The sequence below is a fragment of the Staurois parvus genome, unplaced genomic scaffold (genome assembly GCF_062004578.1).
Source record: "Staurois parvus isolate SC_StPar_1 unplaced genomic scaffold, SC_StPar_1.0 ptg000332l, whole genome shotgun sequence".
Lineage (NCBI taxonomy): Eukaryota > Metazoa > Chordata > Amphibia > Anura > Ranidae > Staurois > Staurois parvus.
The window spans coordinates 51,316-73,413 of record NW_028318128.1 but is presented as its reverse complement, the minus strand read 5'-3'; the positions used below and the strand labels follow the sequence as shown (position 1 = coordinate 73,413).

The window sequence follows — 22,098 nt, the reverse complement described above, 5'->3', positions numbered from 1 at the left end:
GGCAATCACCGGGCACCAGCGAGTAATCAACGGCCGGGACCCAATGACTGAGCGCCATGAATGGAGGTGCGGGTATGGTGCGCACGTACGCCCTACCCGAAATATATACGTGATTGTGCGCACCCAAGCTGCCCTGTAGCAGTATATCTGCTTTATGGCAGTCGGGAAGCGGTTAATGAATTTTAATGCACAAAAACAAATATCTAATTGTTTGGTAAAATATAAAGATGTCATGTCGTGTAAATAGATACCTAACATGTCATACTTTAAAATTGTGTACGCCTGTGGAATGGCGACAAACTACATTACTTACAAATCTCCATAGATGACATTTTAATAGCCTTTACAGGTTACCAGTTTAGAGTTACACAAGAGGACTGGTGCTAGAATCACTGCTCTCACTATAACTTTTGCGGCGATACCTCACGTGTGGTGCGAACACTAGTTACATGAGTGCCAGACCTATATATGTGTTCACCTTTATGCACAGGCAAGGGGGGGGGCACTATTTCATTATTATGGTTTACCTTTTAATTTTTACATTGTCTTTTAAATTTCTTTTTTAATCACTTAATTGTTATCACAAGGGATGAACAACATCGCTTGTTATAACATGGGCAGTGACAGGTTCTCTTTACGGAGACATTTGAGGTCTATTAGACCCCAGATCTCTCCTCTGCCCTAAATGCATCTGATCAAACCGAGATCGTTTTAATCAGATGCTTTCAAAAGGCAGTAGTTGCAATTTCTTAGAGATGAACGGGAATGTTTCAGTCTTTGGTCATCTCTATGGTAAGCCACTGGACTAGAGAGCCTAAGAAGGGAGGGGAGGGTACCCTCTTCCTCCGAATGTAAAAGCAATCCATCAGCAATTTAGCCGCTCAGATTCCTTTTACAATATTTAGCATTGGCGGCTGAAAAGACTGAGATCGGGGTCATGGCTGAAAATGCAGCCATGGCCCTGGTATAACCACTGAAACGCGAAGATGTACAGGGACATCCTATGGATGGGAAGTGATTAAAGGCATTGTACACTTTCAAATGTTTTCACCATTTTAACTTGGTATTACTGTAGTTAAATCCTCAGTACTGTTTGTTTGCTTAACATTGTAATGGTGGGCTAACATGTTGGGGCTGCAGATTTTAGTGTCATGACTGATCGATTCCCGTGTCCCTAGAGAATTTCTTGTTCAAGGTCATACAGTGCTAAGCGAATGCCTTACCATTTTCTCAGTTACATTACAAATGTGGGAGTGCTAATCTGATGAAACATCTCTTCCTTTTGCTGCTCTGTCAGTTTTTGTGCCTGTTTCAGATCTAATTACTGTTTAGCTCTAACCTGCAAAGCACTAAACTGCAAGGCCCAGGGATTGTGGGAAATAGGAAGGTTTATAATGATGTTAAAATAGTGTATTTGTAGCTTACGTGTATCTACTGCGCTCTGTGCCTTGTGCTTTCCTTTTTTTGAATTTTTCAAAAATGATCCTTCCAACCTTCTAAATACCTTTAATGGACGTTATTTTCACGTGACTGCCACCCATCTCCATTGTTGAGGAATGAAACACGAGGGGGGGAGGGTGAAGTGACACTTGCACCTCTTATTTTCCTTTTTCTGGTTCTGCCACTTCTAACTCTGCCAGTGCATGCATATTATGGTAACCTTGCAAATCACAGGTTTGATTTTTTTTTTGCCTGCATACCCACTTCAAAAAAGATATAAACCTTAATTGGATGACATTTATCTGCTAAATCACTTAATATAAAACAATTGTTACGTCTTTTTCATAAGATACTGCTTTATTTTTTTGCATTTTAATGCTGCTGATCTCCTCAGACATCTGTAAGCCACTTCCTTTCTACCTACCCTTCACACATCATTGGTCATGACCAACTTCCCGACAGTGGACCATGCCAGCTATAGCCTCCACCAGAGGAGCATGTGATAGGGTGACAAAGCTTGGGAGCAACTGGGAAGATGTCACTCCCTAAACAAGAATCTTTATAGCAGTAGCACCAGGTATAATTTTAATGAAAACCAAAGATTTTAAAATATTAAAAATTACGTTTGAAATTACATTATTATGATAAAGTGCAACTTCAGGTTTTAAATAATTTTTTTTATAAAATTATATTTTTAAAAGCACTGAATTTTGAGCATTTCCTCACCCTGAAAAGACATGATTTGTTCACTAGATGTCACTCTTCTGCATTGACTGATGCAGAGTGCATTCAACTCACTTTCTGTGAGCCCAGGTCATTATAGACACATCCTCTTTGGGTGCCTCATTAAGCCAGCCTGGGCTCAGTGTACTACTTCAGAATGGTGCTTACATTCCATTGACAAAAAGTTGAAAGACATGAGACATAAAACAGATGGAAGTCTCCTGGAACTAAGGCTGGCCATACATTATCATAGTATTATATGGGATTTACATAGCGCCAACAGTTTGTGCAGTGCTTTACAATCTAAAGGGAGACAGCGGGCTGATCAAAAAAATGAATGGATTCCCCAATCCAAACAAACAAGGTAGATGGAAGAATTCTCCCTGCCATGCTATTGTATTCGGACAGCAGGGACGAATGTGCGCTGTATGAACACACTGATCAGCGGGTGCAGCCTGCTATTCAAGAGAACTTTTCCCATTTGACAGAATTTGATTGTTAGATTGACTTCTGTCAAGAAGTAAGGGCAATAGATGGAATTCAATTCAGCCGGACACTGCTGAACCAGCAGTTTCAATCTGTCTATGGCCAGCTTAAGCTATGCAGAATGTGAACTTGTAGCTGTAGGAAGAGGGCGGGGCTTGCTGAGGGAAAACATGGAGGCAAACTTTAAAACATATATGAGATTTTAGTAATGAGTTCCCAAACCCAAGTATATAAATATGAAGTCCAAGCATTATCTGTTTCGTAGTTAGAGAAGCAGTAAGCATCCGGTAACAGAAAAGATTAGTTTTATTGAAATGAGGGGTTTGATGTGGTTTTTGGCAGCTTTGTCATGTAGCCTGTAAAATTACTCTGAGAATATGTTTATGCACTATCCTATTGTTACTAACCTTAGGAATTTTCAGCAGACCCCATACCCTTTACAGACAAATTATGTATGGGCAGCCTGTAAAAACACAACACTGTTTATCAGAGAAGAATATCTGGCAGCGGTCTCACATTTAACCGAAACTGCTCAAGAACGAAAAGCTTCAGGCTTCATGCACACTAGCAGCTTAAAAACCTAAAAATGCTGGATGAAAAAAAGCTTGTTTAACTTTTTTGAGTGTTTAGCAATGTTTTTTTGCAGTGTTTAGGAGCATTTGCATTGTTGTTTAGGAGCACTAGCATTTTGGTAAGAAGGCGAGCGGCTGCCAGAATCCTTAACGGACGACTCCTCAGAAGTCACTGGAGTTCCCCACTGACAGCTGAATGTAAACAAAAGAATTGCTGGCAATTCAAACTAAAAAAAATTAATAAAATAAACAAAATGCATAAAAAAGCTTTTACTTCTTCTAAACACTGAAGCTTCAAGAATGCTTCTAGACTACAATAGCGTGCATGGACACATAGGACAGCACCATTTGTTTCTAGGGGAATTTAAAAAGACGCTCATAAGCAGCTGCTAGGGGCTTATTTCTAAGCCAGTGGGCATGGAACCTCATAATATACTGTGAGAAAGTAAAGTAGCTGTGCACTCCTTTCAAGAAAAGAGTAACCATTACAATTCAATTCATAAGACTTCATGGAACTTGTAGCATAGTACAACATTGTGATATTTATGTAGAAGTAAAACCAAATCACAAAAAATCTCACTTTTAACATAATGAAGTTTTATAAGTAAATTTTAACCTTCAAATCTACAACTTTCTTTAAATTAAGACCTGCTGATGCTGCCAAGATCCCTGTCTTCTAACTGCTACCCTAGGTTGTCACCTTGTCACGTGATTCATCTCTGCCACTTCTGCCACTCTGCTTTTCTCGTCCTTTCAGCATACTACTTGTCGCATATAAATGGACTGTCTTTACTGCTATTGCAATGGGACTGCTTGAAGCTGATGCTAGGTTAAATTCAATTTACACTGCTTGCATAGAATTTACATTTGAAATAAATATTTCACCTTTTGCAAAGCATTAATAAATGCACCCACAATGATTTTTTAGAAAAATGCATTGTTTGCAATGGAGACTGAAATTGTAACAGACCTCCGGTTCTCAGCCTGGAAGTATCATTGGACTACAAGTGTAGAAAAGTCACAAGATCACTGTGAATGGATGACATAGCTGAATAAGCAGAGCCAAATTCAGAAAATGACAGGATACTGCAAAGAAAAGAACTCCGCCATTCAGTAAGGGTGAGAGGTTATTTGGGAGTAGGGTCCTGTGGTGAAACATGGTAGAAAATGGACTTCGCTCTTAAAGTGTTACTAAACCCAGGACCCTGCATTCACTTTATCTGGTGTCACACAGTACACACAACATGGAAATGGAATGATTTTAGTAAATATAAACTGCAAAATACATTTTCTAAATCAGCAGTTAGAGCAGTCTTGTGACTTCTATCAGTGTCCAGCACTGGTTAAAGCTTGTAGGAGGAGGTTCATTCTCCTCCCATTACCCTATCACATTGCATAAAACCTGATCCTCTATCTGGACAGTGCTGACTGGCCCTGTGCTGATCACATGCACTCTTCTTATTAAAAAAAAAAAAAAAAAAAAACTCTAGCAGTACACACCAAACTGAGCATATGCAGAGTGTTCCCGAGGCTGTGTTCTATCAGGAGATGAAATGGGGATTGTAGAAGGGGAGGATCAGAGAAGACAGGATCAAACATCCTTTTTCCACAATGCAGAGGATTAACCCCGCAAGTCCCACAGCGAGTATAACAAGCATGCTTTACTGCATATACAGACTGATTTTACTGTTGTGGATTTAGTAACACTAATGATGTATTCATGATTACAGAACTGCATTAATATGTGTCTTTTATATCTGCCTAGAGTTCAGATTTATTTCTCTGGGAACCAATGTTTAACCCCATAGTAGAGTATATAACTGAAAAAGACAGCAGCTTAGTAATCAAGAACTGCTGAGGTCCTGGGTCCCATCTGTATGAAGAAGTTTATTACTTCCAACTGTTTGTGCTAGGTTTTCTCCCACAATCCAAAAAATTGCCAAAAGTATTGGGACACCCCTCCAAACTATTGGATTCAGGTGCTTCAATCACCTCCATGGCCACAGGTGTATAAAATTGAACACCTAGGCATGCAGACTGTTTATAGAAACATTTGTGAAAGAATGGGTCGCTCTCAGGGGCTCAGTGAATTCAAGCGTGGTACCGTGATAGGTTGCCATCGTGAAATTTCCTTACTACTAAATAATCCACGATCAACTGTTAGTGGTATTATAACAAAGTGGAAGCAACTGGGAACAACAGAAACTCAGCCATGAAGTTGAAGGCCACGTAAAATGACAGAGCGGGTTCAGCACATGCTGAAAAACATAGTGCACACAAGTCACCAACTGTCTGCAAAGTCAATAGCTAAAGATCTCCAAACTTCATGTGGCATTCAGATTAGCACAACAACAGTGCATAGAGAGCTTAGTGGAATGGGTTTCCATGGCCAAGCAGCTGCATCCAAGCCTTACATCACCAAGTGCAATGAAAAGCATTGGATGCAGTCGTGTAAAGTACGCCGCCACTGGACTCTAGAGCAGTGGAGCTGTGTTCTCTGGAGTGACTATTTACGCTTCTCTGTCTGGCAATCCGATGGACATGTCTGGATTTGGCAGTTGCCAGGAGAACGGTACTTGTCTGACTGAATTGTGCCAAGTGTAACGTTTGATGGAGGGGGGATTATGCGGTTGTTTTTCACGGGTTGGGCTTGGCCCCTTAGTTCCAGTAAAGGGAACTCTTAGGGCATCCGCATATCAAGAGATTTTGGACAATTTCATGCTCCCAACTTTGTGGGAACAGTTTGGGGATGACCCCTTCCTGTTCCAACATGACTGCGCACCAGTGCACAAAACAAGGTCCATAAAGACATGGATGAGAGAGTTTGGGGTGGAGGAACTTGACTGTCCTGCACAGAGTCCTGACCTCCACCCAATAGAAATCTTTGGGATGAATTCGAGCGGAGACTGTGAGCCAGGCCTTCTCGTCCAACATCAGTGCCTGACCTCACAAATGCACCTCTGGAAGAATGGTCAAACATTCCCATAGACACACTCTTAAACCTTGTGGACAGCCTTCCCAGAAGAGTTGAAGCTGTTATAGCTACAAAGGGTGGGCCAACTCAATATTGAACCCTACGGACTGAGACTGGGATGTCATTAAAGCTCAAGTGCATGTAAAGGCAGGCGTCCCAATACTTTTGGCAATATAGTGTGTGCGTATATATATATATATTATTATTATAAAAGGATTTATATAACGCCAACAGTTTGCTCAATGCTTTACAATATAACGGGAGACAATACAGCAACAATACAAGAGGGATAGGAGGGCCCTGCTCCTTGGAGCTTAAAATCTAAGAGGGAGGGGCTAGTGGTACAAAAGGTAGTAACTGTGGGGGATGGACTGGTAGGAGAAGTAGAAGATTCCATTATTAGCTTAGGGCAGGATAGGCTTTCCTGAAGAGATAGGTTTTCAGAGATCGCCTAACAGTGAGCAGAGTAGGCGATAGTCTGATAAATTGGGGTAGAGAGTTCCAGAGGATGGGGGAAGCTCTGGAGAAGTCCTGGAGACAAGCATGGGAGGAGGAGACAAGGGAGCTAGAGAGTAGGTCTTGCAAGGAGCGGAGAGTACGGTTTGGGTGATATTTAGAGACAAGATCGGTGATGTAATTTGGGGCAGAGTTATAAATGGCTTTATACGTTATTGTTAATGGTTTGAATTTTATCCGTTGGGCAATGGGAAGCCAGTGGAGGGATTGGCAGAGAGGGGTGACTGATACAGAACGGTTAGTAAAGGTGGATGAGTCTGGCCGCAGCATTCATGATTGACCTGCGATGAGGTCGGCCAATGAGGAGGGAGTTACAATAGTCAAGGTGAGATATAATAAGGGAGTGAATAAGTTGCTTAGTGGTTTCCAAGGTTAGGAACGGGCGTATCTTGGAGATGTTGCGGAGGTGAAGTCTACACGATTTGGACAGTGATTGGATTTGGGGCTGAAAGGACAGATGGGAGTCTAGGATTACACCTAGTACCCTGGCATGAGGGGAGGGACTGATGATTGTGTTATTGATCTCGATGAGAAGTTAGGGGAGGGGGCACGGGCTGGAGGTAATACTAAGAGCTCAGTTTTGGAAAGATTGAGTTTGAGGAAGTGGAGTGACATCCATGCCGATATGTCACTTAGTAGGTTAGTAATGAGAAAAAAAATATATATATATATATTATATATATATATAGTTATTTTGCTAGTTTACTGATATACTCAGTGCACATGATTTTTTTTTTAACACACAGCAATAGAAAGTGCATCATAGTCATCTGACAGTCCTGTCATTCATAATAGAAATAAAAATGGCAAAATTAGCTCTGTGAATACCAAGAATACATGATGACCCAAAAATAACTCTGCTGGAAACTTTTACAGCCAACAAACTGTAGCATCAACCACTAATGTTATAATTAAGGTCACACACACAGTTTTTACCCAAAACAGACAGTAGCTGACAAGGGTATGTAATAAGGATGCAGGTACAGATGCAGGTAGATTGGGTTTAAATTTAAAGCAAAAAGACGACTGGATGGTTTGAGCAAGCACTCTGACTTTCCCTTATCTCTACCTTAATTTAACACCCAACTATCTACCTATACCTATATATACACACACACACACACACACACACACACACACACACACATACATACACAGCAATTTAAATAAAGGGTTTGGACATTTACTAACTTGTTCTTTCAACCTCCATAAAGAAAAGACGTAAGAAAAATGCCAGAGAGATCCCACCATGCTCCGAATCTCAGATTACATAGACTTCAATGAGGAGGCACATTACATAAGACTTGTATCCCTCCCTATCTAAACAAGGATATAACACAGAGCATACTCGGCTCAACACACAGTCTCGGCAAAAGAGAAAGCGGCACTGAGGTAAGTCAATTGTTCCTTATTAAATGGGCACATTTTATCTCACCCACAGGAAATCTGTGGGGGTACATGAAAGAGCATAATAAACAAACACTAGTAGGTTTAAGTTCAGACACCACAGACCTAACTACAGCCACATGTGCTGAGCTCCTGGTACTGAGAGCCGGCAGGACCATGCGATATTGTGGAAGCATTCAGAAGGATTATGCATCACTCAATTGAGTGAAAGTGCCAACAAATACCTGCTGCAAGATTAAAAAAAAAGATTTGATTTTGATTTGGGAGATTTGCCTTCCGTTTGCCAAGTGTACAATAATATCCAAGACCCATGGCGTGTGCTCTGGAATGAAACCTTGTGTTTGTACTAATGCCTGCTAAATGGCCCCACAAGTTGGAAACAAAAAGTGCCCATCAAGGCTAATGAAATCCAGTATATACCTTTCAGATACTGGAATTGAAAATGCTGTAAATAAGGATGAAAGGCTGGTGCTTAAAACAAAGGATCTTTTCTCTGTGGGGTGGTAATAGTTAACAGAAGATAAGCCCTCTTAACAAAACGCTGATGTGCCACTCAACATCCCAGGCATGAACCAAAACTCCCTATCAAGGAGGAGCTCAAAGGGCCCTTGGTTCTCAATACTTCAATGCAACCTGGAGATCTAAGTTCACAATCCAATGATGAACAAAAAAGACTTAGAAGAGTAAAATTAAATTTGTTTTTACTTGTCTGCAAGTGCACTGTACTTGAAGAATGCCAGCTGGCTGAGTTACCAGAGCTTATGACAGCAAAGGCATTCCCTTCTCTTCCAGCACCAACACTCCAGCTGCAATGAACTGCTTTACATTTTCTCCCAGGACTCTGCAGGGGAGTCATCACTGAAATACTCTGCATTCAAACGCAATCTTGTGTTTAAAAAGTCAATCTTGTGCTTACAGATGAAGCAGGATGCAGCCGAGAGCTGAAGAATTCTGATCCAAACCTGGCTCAATCGTTCCCCTCATTTCTACTACTACTCTACAGAACACGGAGGCAAAGCAGACCCTGGCTGTCTTGGAAAAGGTTTGTCGCATGCAATCGTTCTATGTCTTTCTAACACTAAATGTTTAGAAAAAGAGAAGAAAATCTGCTGAAAAAAAACCTTGGATATTTAACACACATGCACATCTGGAAGCTGTTAACCCGTTCTCTGACAGCAAGAACCTAGATCGGCCAGAGCACAGCATAAGAATAGAAGAACTGGGAAGGAGAATGAAATAGAAATCACAGAATAAGCTGTACATTAGTCATGTGAACTTGAATATCACCAAGTATAAGTTATTAGTAAATAGGGATGGGCAAATGATTAATGAGACTGTATGAATATCTAGTATTACAGTCTGCCTGATCAGTTAGACTTTTATATTTATTTTACATATCTACAATGGTACATGTTTCTCTTATTTTTAGGCTTAAGTATAGATCATGGCAGCCTGCATAAACTAAGCTGCTCCAAAGGCCTTGCTCATATTGCCTGTATTGTAATAAATTACCTGTCTTTGTTGAACACAAAGATAAGGCAAAGGATTGCAGTTTTGCTGTTGCAGAAATAGAAAAGTTATATAGCAAGCAGTGCTGCTTGAATACTGGTAGTTCTAGAGCAGCTTGCAGTTCTATAGCAGCTTGATAATCAAGCTAACTTCTTATACACAGCATTGTTCCCCTATGCACTACTAGCTAAATGGGATTTTAGAACTCTACAAGTTAAGAGCCAGCACCATTCATAAACCTCCTAAGTATCTTCCTGAACCCTTCTTGGCTTGCACAGTTAACAGCAATAAAGGAAACATATGTACTACAGAATAGACTTTACAAAGGTTGCAAGGAATTCAACATCAATAAACGTAATTTTATTTATCAAGAGACTGGAATGAAACCGTGATAAACTACAGATAAATATTACAAAAATGTAATCAAGTATGAAGTGTAAAAGAAACAAAAAGGGGAAAATTAAAAGGCACAAGGTTAAATCAACGATTAGGAGCAACTTATAATGTGTAATAAACAACTAGTTGAGTGAGTCAAGCCAAAATGAAATTAAGAAATATTTATGGTTTTATTCAGGAAAACACTGCAAAGGATAAAGGTGAGGTGCACCCTGCACAACAGTTATGGAACTTAGACAAGTTAAAAGTGAATTTTGATTGGTTGCCAAGTGTTAATGAATTACAATGATAAAATATGCTTGCTAGCTGGCAAAATACAGTCATATGTCACAGTCTAGAGTACAAAAATACTATAGTGAGATCTGTTTATTTAGGAATTCCCTGGCATGTGTATTAGAACTGATTTGATTCCCTGTAGATCTACACAGACAGAGAGCTTCTGTTACTGCTATGGTGGTCACAAAGAGCCGCCTCTGCTGTGCCACCTGTCAGTCACTGCTTAGACTACATGCTCTCTTTATGCTTGTCACGTCCAAGTGACATTTTTCATAGCCTACTTAAACATAACATTTAAAAGTGGAGCTGTCATCACTGACAGAAACCCACATTGGTTTATTTAACAGATCAAGCATATTATGTAGCAAGATTTAAAAAAAAAAAAATTGGAACTAAATGCCAGGAAGCTTTAAAGGCAAATACAGCCGGGTAAAAAAAGTACTGTTGGGAAAAAAAAAAAAAAAAGTACCCTAAAGTAGAATGATGGGAAAAATAATAAAAAAGGATATGATGCAGTCCTCCAACAGCATTAACATAGCAGTCTAGGTTTTTCTGAGTCCCTCCTGTAACAGTTTGATTACCTGTTGATCCAGCCATTAGGTCTGTTACTTTTCAACTTTCATTAACAGACCAAGCTGTCCAGCAAAAGTTTTTATTAGAAGGATGAGAAAAAAATCATTTAACACCAACAGCGGTACTTACAATGGTCAAATGTTTTGTTACTTTAAAATCTTTATCCCCAAAGTTTCTAAAACTGCTTAAAAAGGGTTAGCTGTAAATACTCTAGAGTGGAGAAGTGAGTGTACCCACCATAAGTCTCGGTTGACAACTGTGCATTTCCTGCAGGGCACGCTTATGCAGGTACAGCAGCTCATTCATTTGAAATGAATGTTGTACCTGCAGTAAACGGTCTCCTGAAACTGCAGCTACATGGAAACCGCATGGTGCCAAAGCACCACAGATTTCAGTGCATGGGAAAATGCACCCCTTTTCCAAAGTGTGGGAGTGCCATTGAGAATTAAAAGCAGCATTGTTTGGCGGGTGCGGAAATGCGTGCGATTAACACTCATTCCCGCACCTGCAATATTTTGAACCTAGTCTTAGGCAGGAGGCATGATACTGATTGGATCACTAGGTAAAAATAAAAAGGAGAAAAGGCCTAAAAAAAAAAAAAAACTCTTGTAGTCACCACATCTAAGGATTTGTAAACTGCAGCTTACTTTATGTAGTTTTGGGGTTCAGGTATGCTTTAATAATAACAGGCAAACACATAGGGCTCCACTCATTGGATAGATCAGGAAGAACGCTGTTTTATAGTGTTCTTGCATTGATAAAGTAACTGTAGTACCATGTACATAATTACATAAACCTATACGTTACTGCACATGAAACAAACACAAGCATTAATATATATATGGTTAAAAAAAAAAGAAAAATCACCACACTCTGGGGCGCAGCAACTTTTCTTGTTTACTACAGCAGCAGAAGATTGGTTAAAAATAATTTCCAGACAACACGTTGGTGACACTTTGTTATATTAGACTTTCTGTAGGAGAGAGGCAGCCTGCAGTGGGAGTGTTTGAGAATAAGGCAGCCCATACATGAACAAATGAAAATGAATAAATTCCGTAATCTGCTCATTCAATGTGGATGTCGGAATCCCTCCCACTGAGCTATTGCAATCAGACAGTGGGGAGGCTTCCCCGCCATCAGAATACACCCATCAGCACCACTCGCTATAGTCAGCAGCACTGATCGATCAAAAATATTCCAACACGCTGGTTGTACAGAAGTCTATTGAGTGACTGACTTCTGTACAACCAGCTTGCCCATAGAGGGATCGAAAAATTCAATCCATTTCTGTCTGGCTTTGCATCAGGAAAGAAAAAAGGGTTCTCACGTGATCAGATTACTGACAAAAGGAAATGTGTGGCATGATGCACTGAAACAGTGATTCTCAACTTTGTAATATTTTATGGCTCTTTATTACAACAAATATTTACTGAATACTCCCTAATGTGTCAGTTTATCTCAAGTACCCCTCCAGTGTGAATATTTATAGGCTATAAATCATAAATACAGTTGCAAGAAAAAGTATGTGAACCCCTTGGGATTCCGTGGAGTTTTGCATGAATTGGGCATAAAATGTGCTCTGAACGTCATCTAAGTCACAACAATAGAAGAACACAGTCTGCTGAACATAATACTACACAAACATTAGATGTCGCCATGGTTTAATTGCACATAACATGTAAACATTCACAGTGCAGGGAGGAAAAAGTATGTGAGGCCCTAGCTTAATGACTTCTCCCAGAGCTAATTGAAGCCAGGAGTGAGCCAACCTTGACTCCAATCAGTGTGATGATATTGGATGTGTTGCTGACACCTGTTTTGGGTTTACTGGTTTCAAGAAGCACTGTCTGATGTGAACCATGCCTCGCAGAACAGAGCTCTCAGAAGACCTACCATCAAGAATTGTTGACTTGGATGAAGCTGGAAAGGGTTACAAAAGTATCTCCTTGAGCCCAGATGTTCATGTGTCCACGGTAAGACAGACTGTCTACAAATGGAGAAAGTTTAGCACTGTTGCTACTCTCCCTAGGCGTGGTCGTCCTGTAAAAATGACTGCAAGAGCACAGCGCAGAATGCTGCATGAGGTAAAGAAGAATCCCAGAGTGTCAGCTAAAGACCTACAGAAATCTCTGGCACATGCTAACATTTTTGTTGACACATCTACAATAAGGAAAACATGAAACAAGAATGGAGTACATGGGAGGACACCACGGAGGAAGCCATTGCTGGCCAAAAAGAATATTGCAGCACGTTTGAAGTTTGCAAAAGAGCACCTGGATGTTCCACAGCACTACTGGCAAAATATACTGTGGACAGATGACACCAAGATTGAGTTGTTTGGGAAGAACACACAACACTATGTGTGGAGAAAAAAAGGCACAGCACACCATCAAAACCTCATCCCCACTGTGAAACATGGCAGAGGGAGCATCATGGTTTGGGGCTGCTTTGCTGCCTCAGGGCCTGGACGGATTGTTGTCATTGATGGGAAAATGAATTCCAGAGTTTATCAAGACATTTTGCAGGAAAACGTACGACCATCTGTCCACCAACTGAAGCTCCGCAGAGGATGGGTGATGCAACAGGACAATGACCCAAAGCATACAAGTCATTCAACAAAACAATGGCTGCAACAGCACAGAATACGCCTTCTGGAGTGGCCCAGTCAGAGTCCTGACCTCAACCCCATTGAAATGCTGTGGCATGACCTTAAGAGAGCGATTCACACCAGACATCCCAAGAATATTGCTACACTGAAACAGTTTTGTGAAGAGGAGTGGTCCAAAATGACTCCAGATCGTTGTGCAGGTCTGATCTGCAACTACAGGAAACGTTTGGTTGAGGTTATTGCTGCCAAAGGAGGGTCAACCAGTTATTAAGTCCAAAGGTTCACATACTTTTTCCTCCCTGCACTGTGAATGTTTACATGTTATGTGCAATTAAACCATGGCGACATCTAATGTTTGTGTAGTATTATGTTCAGCAGACTGTATTCTTCTATTGCTGTGACTTAGATGACGTTCAGAGCACATTTTATGCCCAATTCATGCAAAACTCCACGGAATCCCAAGGGGTTCACATACTTTTTCTTGCAACTGTATATACCAGTGCTTTCCAAACTATTACCTTTGCTTTTTAAAGAGCTAAAAAATAATGAATACAGATTATGTATAAGATGTAGTATTTCCTAAACGTTTAGGAAAGATAGAGATTTTATCTTGTCAAGCAGTGCTACCCCTTATACCTACTGAAGTACCCCTGGGGGTACAAGGACCACATATGCAGAACTACAACAGGCAGGCTGTGCTCCCTATATGCAGTTCTAAGCGATTTGCAATTTTCAATCTTCTGTTATACCAAATGCTGACACAATGAGCAAAGTAACAGAAGATCAAAAATATTTTATTTTAAAATTAAACACACTTCAGGAATACCAGCAAAGACAAAAGCATAGGCTGTAACATTAAGAAAAAGCAAGAAAAAAAAAAAACGAATTTCAGCGCTTTAATTTTTTTTCTAAATCTTCAAGTCTACCCAATTTGCAGCTACAGCATCAAACTGTAACAAGATTAAGTAATCTATTTGTGCCATATGGAATCAATTGCAGTGCTGACACACAGTAAGAATAAAGGGGGTGTTCTCTTGTTTTTTGTGCATATGCAGCAATTTCTGTATCTATGAGAATGGATCTAGGTTAAGTTACTATAACAGAGGGGAGGAGACACTGTCAGCATGACAGCAGGACAGCCAAGAGAGCATACAATGGAAACAGATGCAGAGCTGGGTTCACATCAAAGAAACAAACCCATAATCCACCTCTGCAATAATGGTCACCTAACAGAGAGATGCATATAAATCAGTTTTAGTATGTGCTTGTAATGCAAAAAGAGGCAGGAAATTACGTGAATGCTGAAAAATGTATATCGTACATTTTCACATATTGTAGGAGAAAAATGTACAGAAAAAATAAAGAAAGGGGGAAAATTCTGGGGTAAGTATAAAATCACAGATGTATGCACTGCTATGCTAACCAAAGGTTCTAAAACCCTTCATTGGGTAAAGGACTTTCCAAGTGCATAAAAAAAACCAAAAAAACATTTGAAGCTGGTGTTCAATGGTTTGTTATTCAGCTGTAACTAAAAGCTTTTGTAGCTTGTAAAACTCCCTGAAATGGTTGCGCTTCTAGGTCCTATAAAAAAAAAAAGTCACTGTTAATAGTAGAAACTCGGGAGTTTACATAAAGTACATGAAATAGTTTGGAGGAAAAAAAATAAAAGAGTGCTGAAATGCAAAGCAAGCAATCAGGTTAACCCTTTAAAACATAAAAAAGTAATTGAAAAAACATACATACATATAATATATCTATATCTATCTATCTATCTATCTATATATATCAGGACCCCTTAGAACAGGACTGGATAGGAGATCATGATACTCTAGTAGGCACATGCGGATCATGACAACCCTTTCCTACAGGCTCACCAGCTTTGAGTCAAAAAGCCATTTTATGTGCCTGAGTGTTTTGCTGCATGATGTTTTCATTACATGCAAATTAGCTATGACATGGCTCACTCCACCAGTCAACAGCCTACTCAGGGTGGCTGCCTATTAACTGTACTGCACATAATGTTACTGTATTGAGCAACCAGTTTCTCTTCAGTTCTTCTGCTGGATTTACGAACATACAAAGCAGATGATGCACTGAGAGCCCCTTATGACCAATCTATAGCTCAATGTCAGGGCAGTTCCTACCATGGGGCAAAGTGATCTCTGTCAGTGGTAGTATCCTTCTGAGGGAGGCATGAGACAAACCTTGCACCTCACTCAACAGTATCTTAGCTTTTTTCCGGCATCCTTATGGGCCCAAGCAAGAAAGGCTAGGATAGAAGGTGACTGGGGACTTTCTCAACACTCTTAGCCCTCAGTTGTAAGTAACATTGCATAAAGTAACTGCTCCTTACTGGCCTTCTGGGTGAATAAAATCTGCTTTTACAAGGGACTACAGGTCTTGTTTTGCTGGGGTAACAAACGGTTCATGAAAACTACAGTAAATTCTCACTTTGCACAGATTTTTCTGCAGTTATGAAATAGTCTTGCTAGCCTAATCCCCACAGTTATCTCAAAATACACTGCTTATTGCAAATTACATCAACTGCACTGGCTACAGTAGGAAATGGAAGGTGGTGTCATGTGAAAATGTGCAAGATACGAGTGTTGATGCATCAACTCCCTGCTCTGCAAACACAGCAACATGTGCCTGCTGTGTGATCTGCAGCAGAGCGACTGGTGGCTGCAATCCCTAATTGTCACATTCATATTGCTGGACACACACACATTGCAATCTTACTGTCACTATCATTTAGGTTAAAAATGTAGTATAAGGGCCTACCTAATTGAACACAAAATTAGTGGAGTCATTAGTTAGGCTCATATTGCATAGTTGGCAATAAACCTAAAGGCGATTGTACAGAAATTGTATAGTTAGACTAGAAATGTGTGTGAATGTGTGTGAATTTGTATGTCACTGCACAGTATATAACTGCTGAGCGATACACCTGCACCGTCTCGCGCTGGCAGGCATTTGCTGTATAATGGTATCACGACACCTGTTTGATTATGATATCTTGAAGATATTTGTTACATGACAGGTCTCATAATTCACATTTATAGGATAGAACTTGGAATTGGCTATGTGGGAAAACAACTGAGGCATTTATCATCACCATAAGAAAAAAATAATGTGAAAATAAAATTTGAACACCGGCACTTCCAGGAACACAAACTGAAGAACCCCTAGTATAACGTGGCTTTAACAGGACAAGCAAAAATGTGTTTGGTACCAAATACACACAGCAAAATAAAATCTAAAATGTATCAGAAACAGACCTCATTTCCAAGTATGTTGTACCTGCATAACACAAACTTGTTTATATAATAAACTTGGAATTGATGACTTAATACTCTGGAGAATTTCTTCAGGAGAAACATGTTGGCACACACAGAAGCAGGCCGCTCTTCCATGTCTTGAGTCAGAGCTCCAGCCAAACAATACAAGCAACGTGTGCTGCAGAATTCAGGAGCAATCAAGAGGCAGTGCTGGTCTGAGTCTCACAGATGTTTACAGCTATAAAAATGGCTAGCCCTTGTCTACTGCCAAGAGTTTATCCAAAAGACTTTCTGGACAGAGATCCAAATATTTAATCTCTCTGCAGCATATTTTCATCCATTCTGGCTGTCGGACACCCTGAGGTTTTTAGTCCATAAGTCCAAGAAACAAAATATTTTCAGGGACGTAGAAGGAAGATTAGTGTTATGAGCCATACATTGGCATCACTGCACTGTTGCTTCCCTATACACTATGCAGTCATTTTCTCTATAATGTGGAGATCATCAAACCGGCCAACCCTATCACATTTTAGTGAGAGAGAAAAATAAAGTGTTGCATATTTAAGTGACGCAATCAGCTACAATAAAGGCAGACAAAAAGGGTATACATGCCTGTATATACAATTAGGTAGCTAGCAACTACTTATTTTCTGGGAATCCTACTCAATGTTATTTAAATATAACTAAAGGCAAAACTTTTTTTTTTTTAGTTTTGGATAGAGTGTAGATGGATTACAACACTTGTGAGGTTCTATTGCCATGTGTCCCGGTTAAGAAGATTCACCCTCTATTTGTCCTGTTTACCATTATCATTGAAAGTGAAAGTAAAAGAACAACAAATTTTGGATTGCTGCCGCAAAAGTAATAGAGGGGAAATTTTCCAAGGGTGGCCTGGGTGTGCCAATGAATTCCTCTTATTTGCAGGGATTTTCTCTCACTTTGTGTTTTGGCTATTGGACAGTAAGGGAAGGTAAATGTCCCTAGTGAGACACAGATGGCAAAAAATAAACTGACAGAAGTTATAATCCTCCCTTACTCTATCCAAAATGGAAAAAAAAGTTTTGCTTATAGTTCTTTTTTAAATTGTAACTAATTGTAACTGTATACTATTTCTGTATAAGGGTGGCCAGGCTAGCCCTGCATGGTCTCTAGTATAGACACCCCCCATAGCACATTCTCATAGCCTACTATAGTAGCACATGCCAGCCTAATACTATGACATCAGAAAGTTGCTTCTATTAAAAATGCCACCAATGCACCAGTGGTTCCAGCACTTTGTAAAGCCTTTGCTCACAGGGTCTATTCAGGCTAGCAATGCAGACGTGAACAGGCCCTAAATTGGTTGTAAACCCTTACATATATAGTACCTTGTGAAGGGACTGGCCTCATTGGATACAAAGTGATGAAAGAAATCCTCCTATATAAGTTGTACCTGCTTATCTGCATTCTTCTCTTCTCGACACCTGTTCAACGTGCAGAATTTATAAAGCTTGTCTGAGCTTTCGGAAAGCCGGGGACAGAGAGCTGAAATTACACACTGCAGAGATCAGTGAGGAGAGCTCTCAAAGCTGACTGGAGGGAAGGGACATGCCCTCTTCAGACAGCTCACAGGAACAGAGTTGAGACTGTCAATCACAGGCTATGTGCTGGAGGTCCATGCAGTTATAATTTTTATCTTGGTGTCAGGAAAACTTGTCAGCAGTAATTCATGCTGATAGCAAAGGAATGAAGCAGATGACAAATGACATTTAATGCTGTTCACTGAGACAAGTATGCGCAATAGAGGGATATGCTTTGTTCACATCTCATGTCTGAGGCTTACAACCACTTTGGAATGGTTTTACAATCTGTTAAACAATTTAACAAAAAGGACATTTGTGAAGGTAATTTCTTACTGAACAGTAAAATCTCAAAGTACTTCTGTCTTGATATAAGAAGCAATAAGAAAAAGCAGCTTTAATTAAAATCTACCCAAAGGCTATAGATTTTAGAGTAATATAAAGACATTTTCACGGAAAGTTGAAACGTAGCTCTTATTTTAATACTAAAAGACATCTAGGAAGATCACTTTCTCCTGTACTCTGCAAGACAGTGCTAGAGAGAGTAGGAGGGACTAGGCAGGACTGTTACACCATTTATCAAAGCTCTAAAGCAGTGTTTCTCAACCGAGGTCCCCAGGGATTCTGCCACGATCTACCGGTCATTCATAAGCAGTTGACGGGGAGATCGCATCCCTTGCATGCAGAGCGGTGCCAGAAACTAAAGGGTTTATTTAGTGTTCCCTGCTGGACCCTCCTGTCCATCCCATGTGCTTATATTTGACATCACCTGGGATGGACAGGAAGAGAGGAGGAGCTGGCGGTGAATAATGCGCTGGAAGAGTAAAGATCCCAGAAGCTTTTCTGCCATGCTCTACACATGAAATGGAAACCAGAACTGTAATGCTCCGTGCCGCATAATGTGCCATGCTGGGTGCCTCAATGTGCGCCCCATAATGTGATGTGCTGCGCTGTGTGCGCCCCATGATGTGCTGCGCTGTGTGTGCCTCATGATGTGCTCTGCTTCCACCTAACTGTGCACTGATTCCACATGTGCTCTGCTTCTCCCTCATGCAATGTGCCCACTTGAGCCTCTGTACTCTGCCCTGCTGCACCCCCCCACCCCACTGTTTATCTTAAGTTGGATCCAGAATGGTGCATTTCCGCAGAAAAAAAAAAAAAAACACACGTTTCATAATAACCTCTTCCAGACCGGACACTTTTACCCCCTTCCTGACCAGGGCAATTTTCAGTTTTCAGCGCTATCACATTTTGAATGACAATTGCGCGGTCATGCCACACTGTACCCAAATGAATTTTTTACCATTTTTTTGAGACAGATAAAGCTTTATTTTGGTGGTATTTATTCACTGCTGGGATTTTTATTTTTTTTGCTATGTAAATGATAAAGTCCAAAAATTTTGAAAAAAAGTGTTTCTTTTTTAAATTTTGCAAATAAATAATATTTCATCATAAATCTTGGCCAAAATTTATTCCGTTATCTTTTTAGTAAAAAAAAAATCCAAATTAGTTTATAACCAAAAATTTTAATTATAATTTTTATAAAAATTATATTTTTTTTTTACATTTTTATATTATTTTTTATTTTTATTTTTTTTCCTACATACTGTCACCCTAGCAGTACAGTGTCAGCATGGTGACACTGTACTACTTGTGGGGGGTGATAATTTTTTTTTTTACACTGATTGCTTTTACACCCATATAGGATGTAAAAGCAATCATTTCTCCTTCTCTCTGTGTGCATTCTTGCAGTCATTGAGAAATACAGAGTGAGCTGTGATTGGTCACAGCTTGTCACATGGTACAAGGCTGTTGTGAATAGCCTTGTACCATGTGACCTCTGTGATCATTCACAGAATTCACATGTAGTAAGCAATGATGTCACAAGTGACATCTTGCTTTCAACTTTGCATGTGCTCACTGATTGGCCAATCAGTGATCACATGATCGGGACCTCGTACAGAGGTCCCGTCCGACGATCTGTGTTTCACTGTGTCCGGAGGACACAGCGGGCACCGGATCGCGGTGCTGCGCGCTCCCAGGGAGCGCGCACAAGCAGGGTGCGGGGAGGCCGTTTATAAACGGCCACCCGACCCTGCACTGCCACCGTCCGGCCGTTTATATACAACGGCCGGATGGGAAGTGGTTAAATAGGTATGTTTTAATATTTATTATTTTATTTACTGCTATTTCTAAAAATAGTTGTTGTTACATCAACAGCTCTCTGATCATATTAATGTTCCATGAGCAGTACATGAAAACATTTCAGGGGTTCCCCGAGATCTCAAACATTTTGCCAGGGATTCCTCGAAGGTAAAAAAAAAAAAAAAGGTTGAGAGAAACTGCTAAAAAGGGCTGTGGGCAGAGATAGATATGGCTATCCACTGATAGGAGCGTTAAAGGTGCCAGCATCTACGCAGGAGGAAAAGCCTTGTCAGCCCATCAAAATACATATACAATGATTCTACTGGCATGACCAACAGGTACTTACAACCTGTTCCGGGGGTGCTTATAAAAACAGAGCCCAGCCAACCTGATAGGGGCAGTAGATTAGGGCTATAAGAATTCTGCTGAAAGCTCTCTGGAAGAACAAACATATTACAGCTGTCAAAATGACTAACTCTACCTTCTCTGTTTTAGTTGTCTGGACAACAATCTCCTCTGGGTTAAGATGGACACCACCTTGTGGACTTTAAAGGTGTTACTGCTATTTCTGTTTACTGCAGGACACTGTGCAAAAGGCAAGTCACAAAGCCAGAGTGGAACTTCAATAAGACTCGCTCGTTCTACCGACAATGTGGAAAATAATGATGGAAAAAGGTGTGGCTACACATTCTTGGTACCCCAGCAGAAAATCACTGGGCCAATATGCGTCAGTACCAAAGGACCTGGGTCAAATAAAGACCAGGTGACTAGAATGGACTTGGAAAATGTTAAAGACTCTCTAGCTAAGCAAAGGAGAGAGATGGAGATGCTACAAGTTCTAGTGGATGTTGATGGAAATATCGTTAGTGAGGTGAAGTTACTGAGAAAAGAGAGCCGTAACATGAACTCCCGCGTGACACAGCTTTATATGCAGCTGTTACATGAGATTATACGTAAAAGAGATAATTCCCTAGAAATCGCTCAGCTAGAAAACAGGATTCTTAATGTAACGGCTGAGATGCTTAGAGCAGCCACACGGTACAAGGAACTGGAAACAAAATATGCCTCCCTTGTTGATTTGGTCAACAACCAGTCTGCCATAATAACACTTTTGGAAGAACAGTGCATGAGGGTCTTCTCCAGGAGGGATAGCCAGGGGTCACCACCTCTAGTACAGGTGGTACCACAGCACATCCCAAACAGTCAACAGTATACACCTGGACTAGCAGGTGGCAATGAGATCCAAAGAGACACAGGATACCCAAGGGCCAGGGACAGCCGGCAGCCACCGCAAGCCCCAGCGCCGACAGTCAGTCCATTTCGTGTGCCTCCGGTGACCGTGATCAATGAAGGTAATGTTTATGGTCATATACAGAGCACTTTGTTGATTTACTGACACTGTAATTCGTAAAAGAAAAAAAAAAATAAATTTTACAGTAACCTACATATGCACACAGAATTCCAATTTAGGCTTGTGGTGTTGGAAACATTCTGGTGGTTTTAATATGTGCCAGCTCAACATAATATTCCCAACCACAAGAGCTGCTCAATGGGATCTAAATACAAATATGGTCAGAATGCATTAACACTTACTGATTCGACAGTACATCAAAAACGAACAAGAAAGCTTGCTGGG

At 40.5% G+C, this 22,098-nt stretch overlaps 1 protein-coding gene across 3 annotated transcripts in view; it reads left to right on the top strand.

The window, feature by feature from the left end:
- Positions 1–7,958: 7,958 nt before the first annotated feature.
- ANGPTL1 (angiopoietin like 1) overlaps positions 7,959–22,098 on the top strand; it is a 49,112-nt gene continuing 34,972 nt past the window's right edge. The window contains exons 1-3 of one of the 3 annotated variants that reach the window (XM_089683963.1): positions 7,996–8,103; positions 9,037–9,160; positions 20,958–21,814. In XM_089683963.1, the coding sequence (XP_089540089.1) occupies positions 20,989–21,814 (826 nt within the window). In that variant the 5' untranslated portion in view covers positions 7,996–8,103; positions 9,037–9,160; positions 20,958–20,988. Of the gene's footprint in view, positions 8,104–8,750; positions 9,161–20,957; positions 21,815–22,098 lie in introns of those variants that run through there. The other 2 variants (XM_089683965.1, XM_089683964.1) reach the window with 2 other exon arrangements.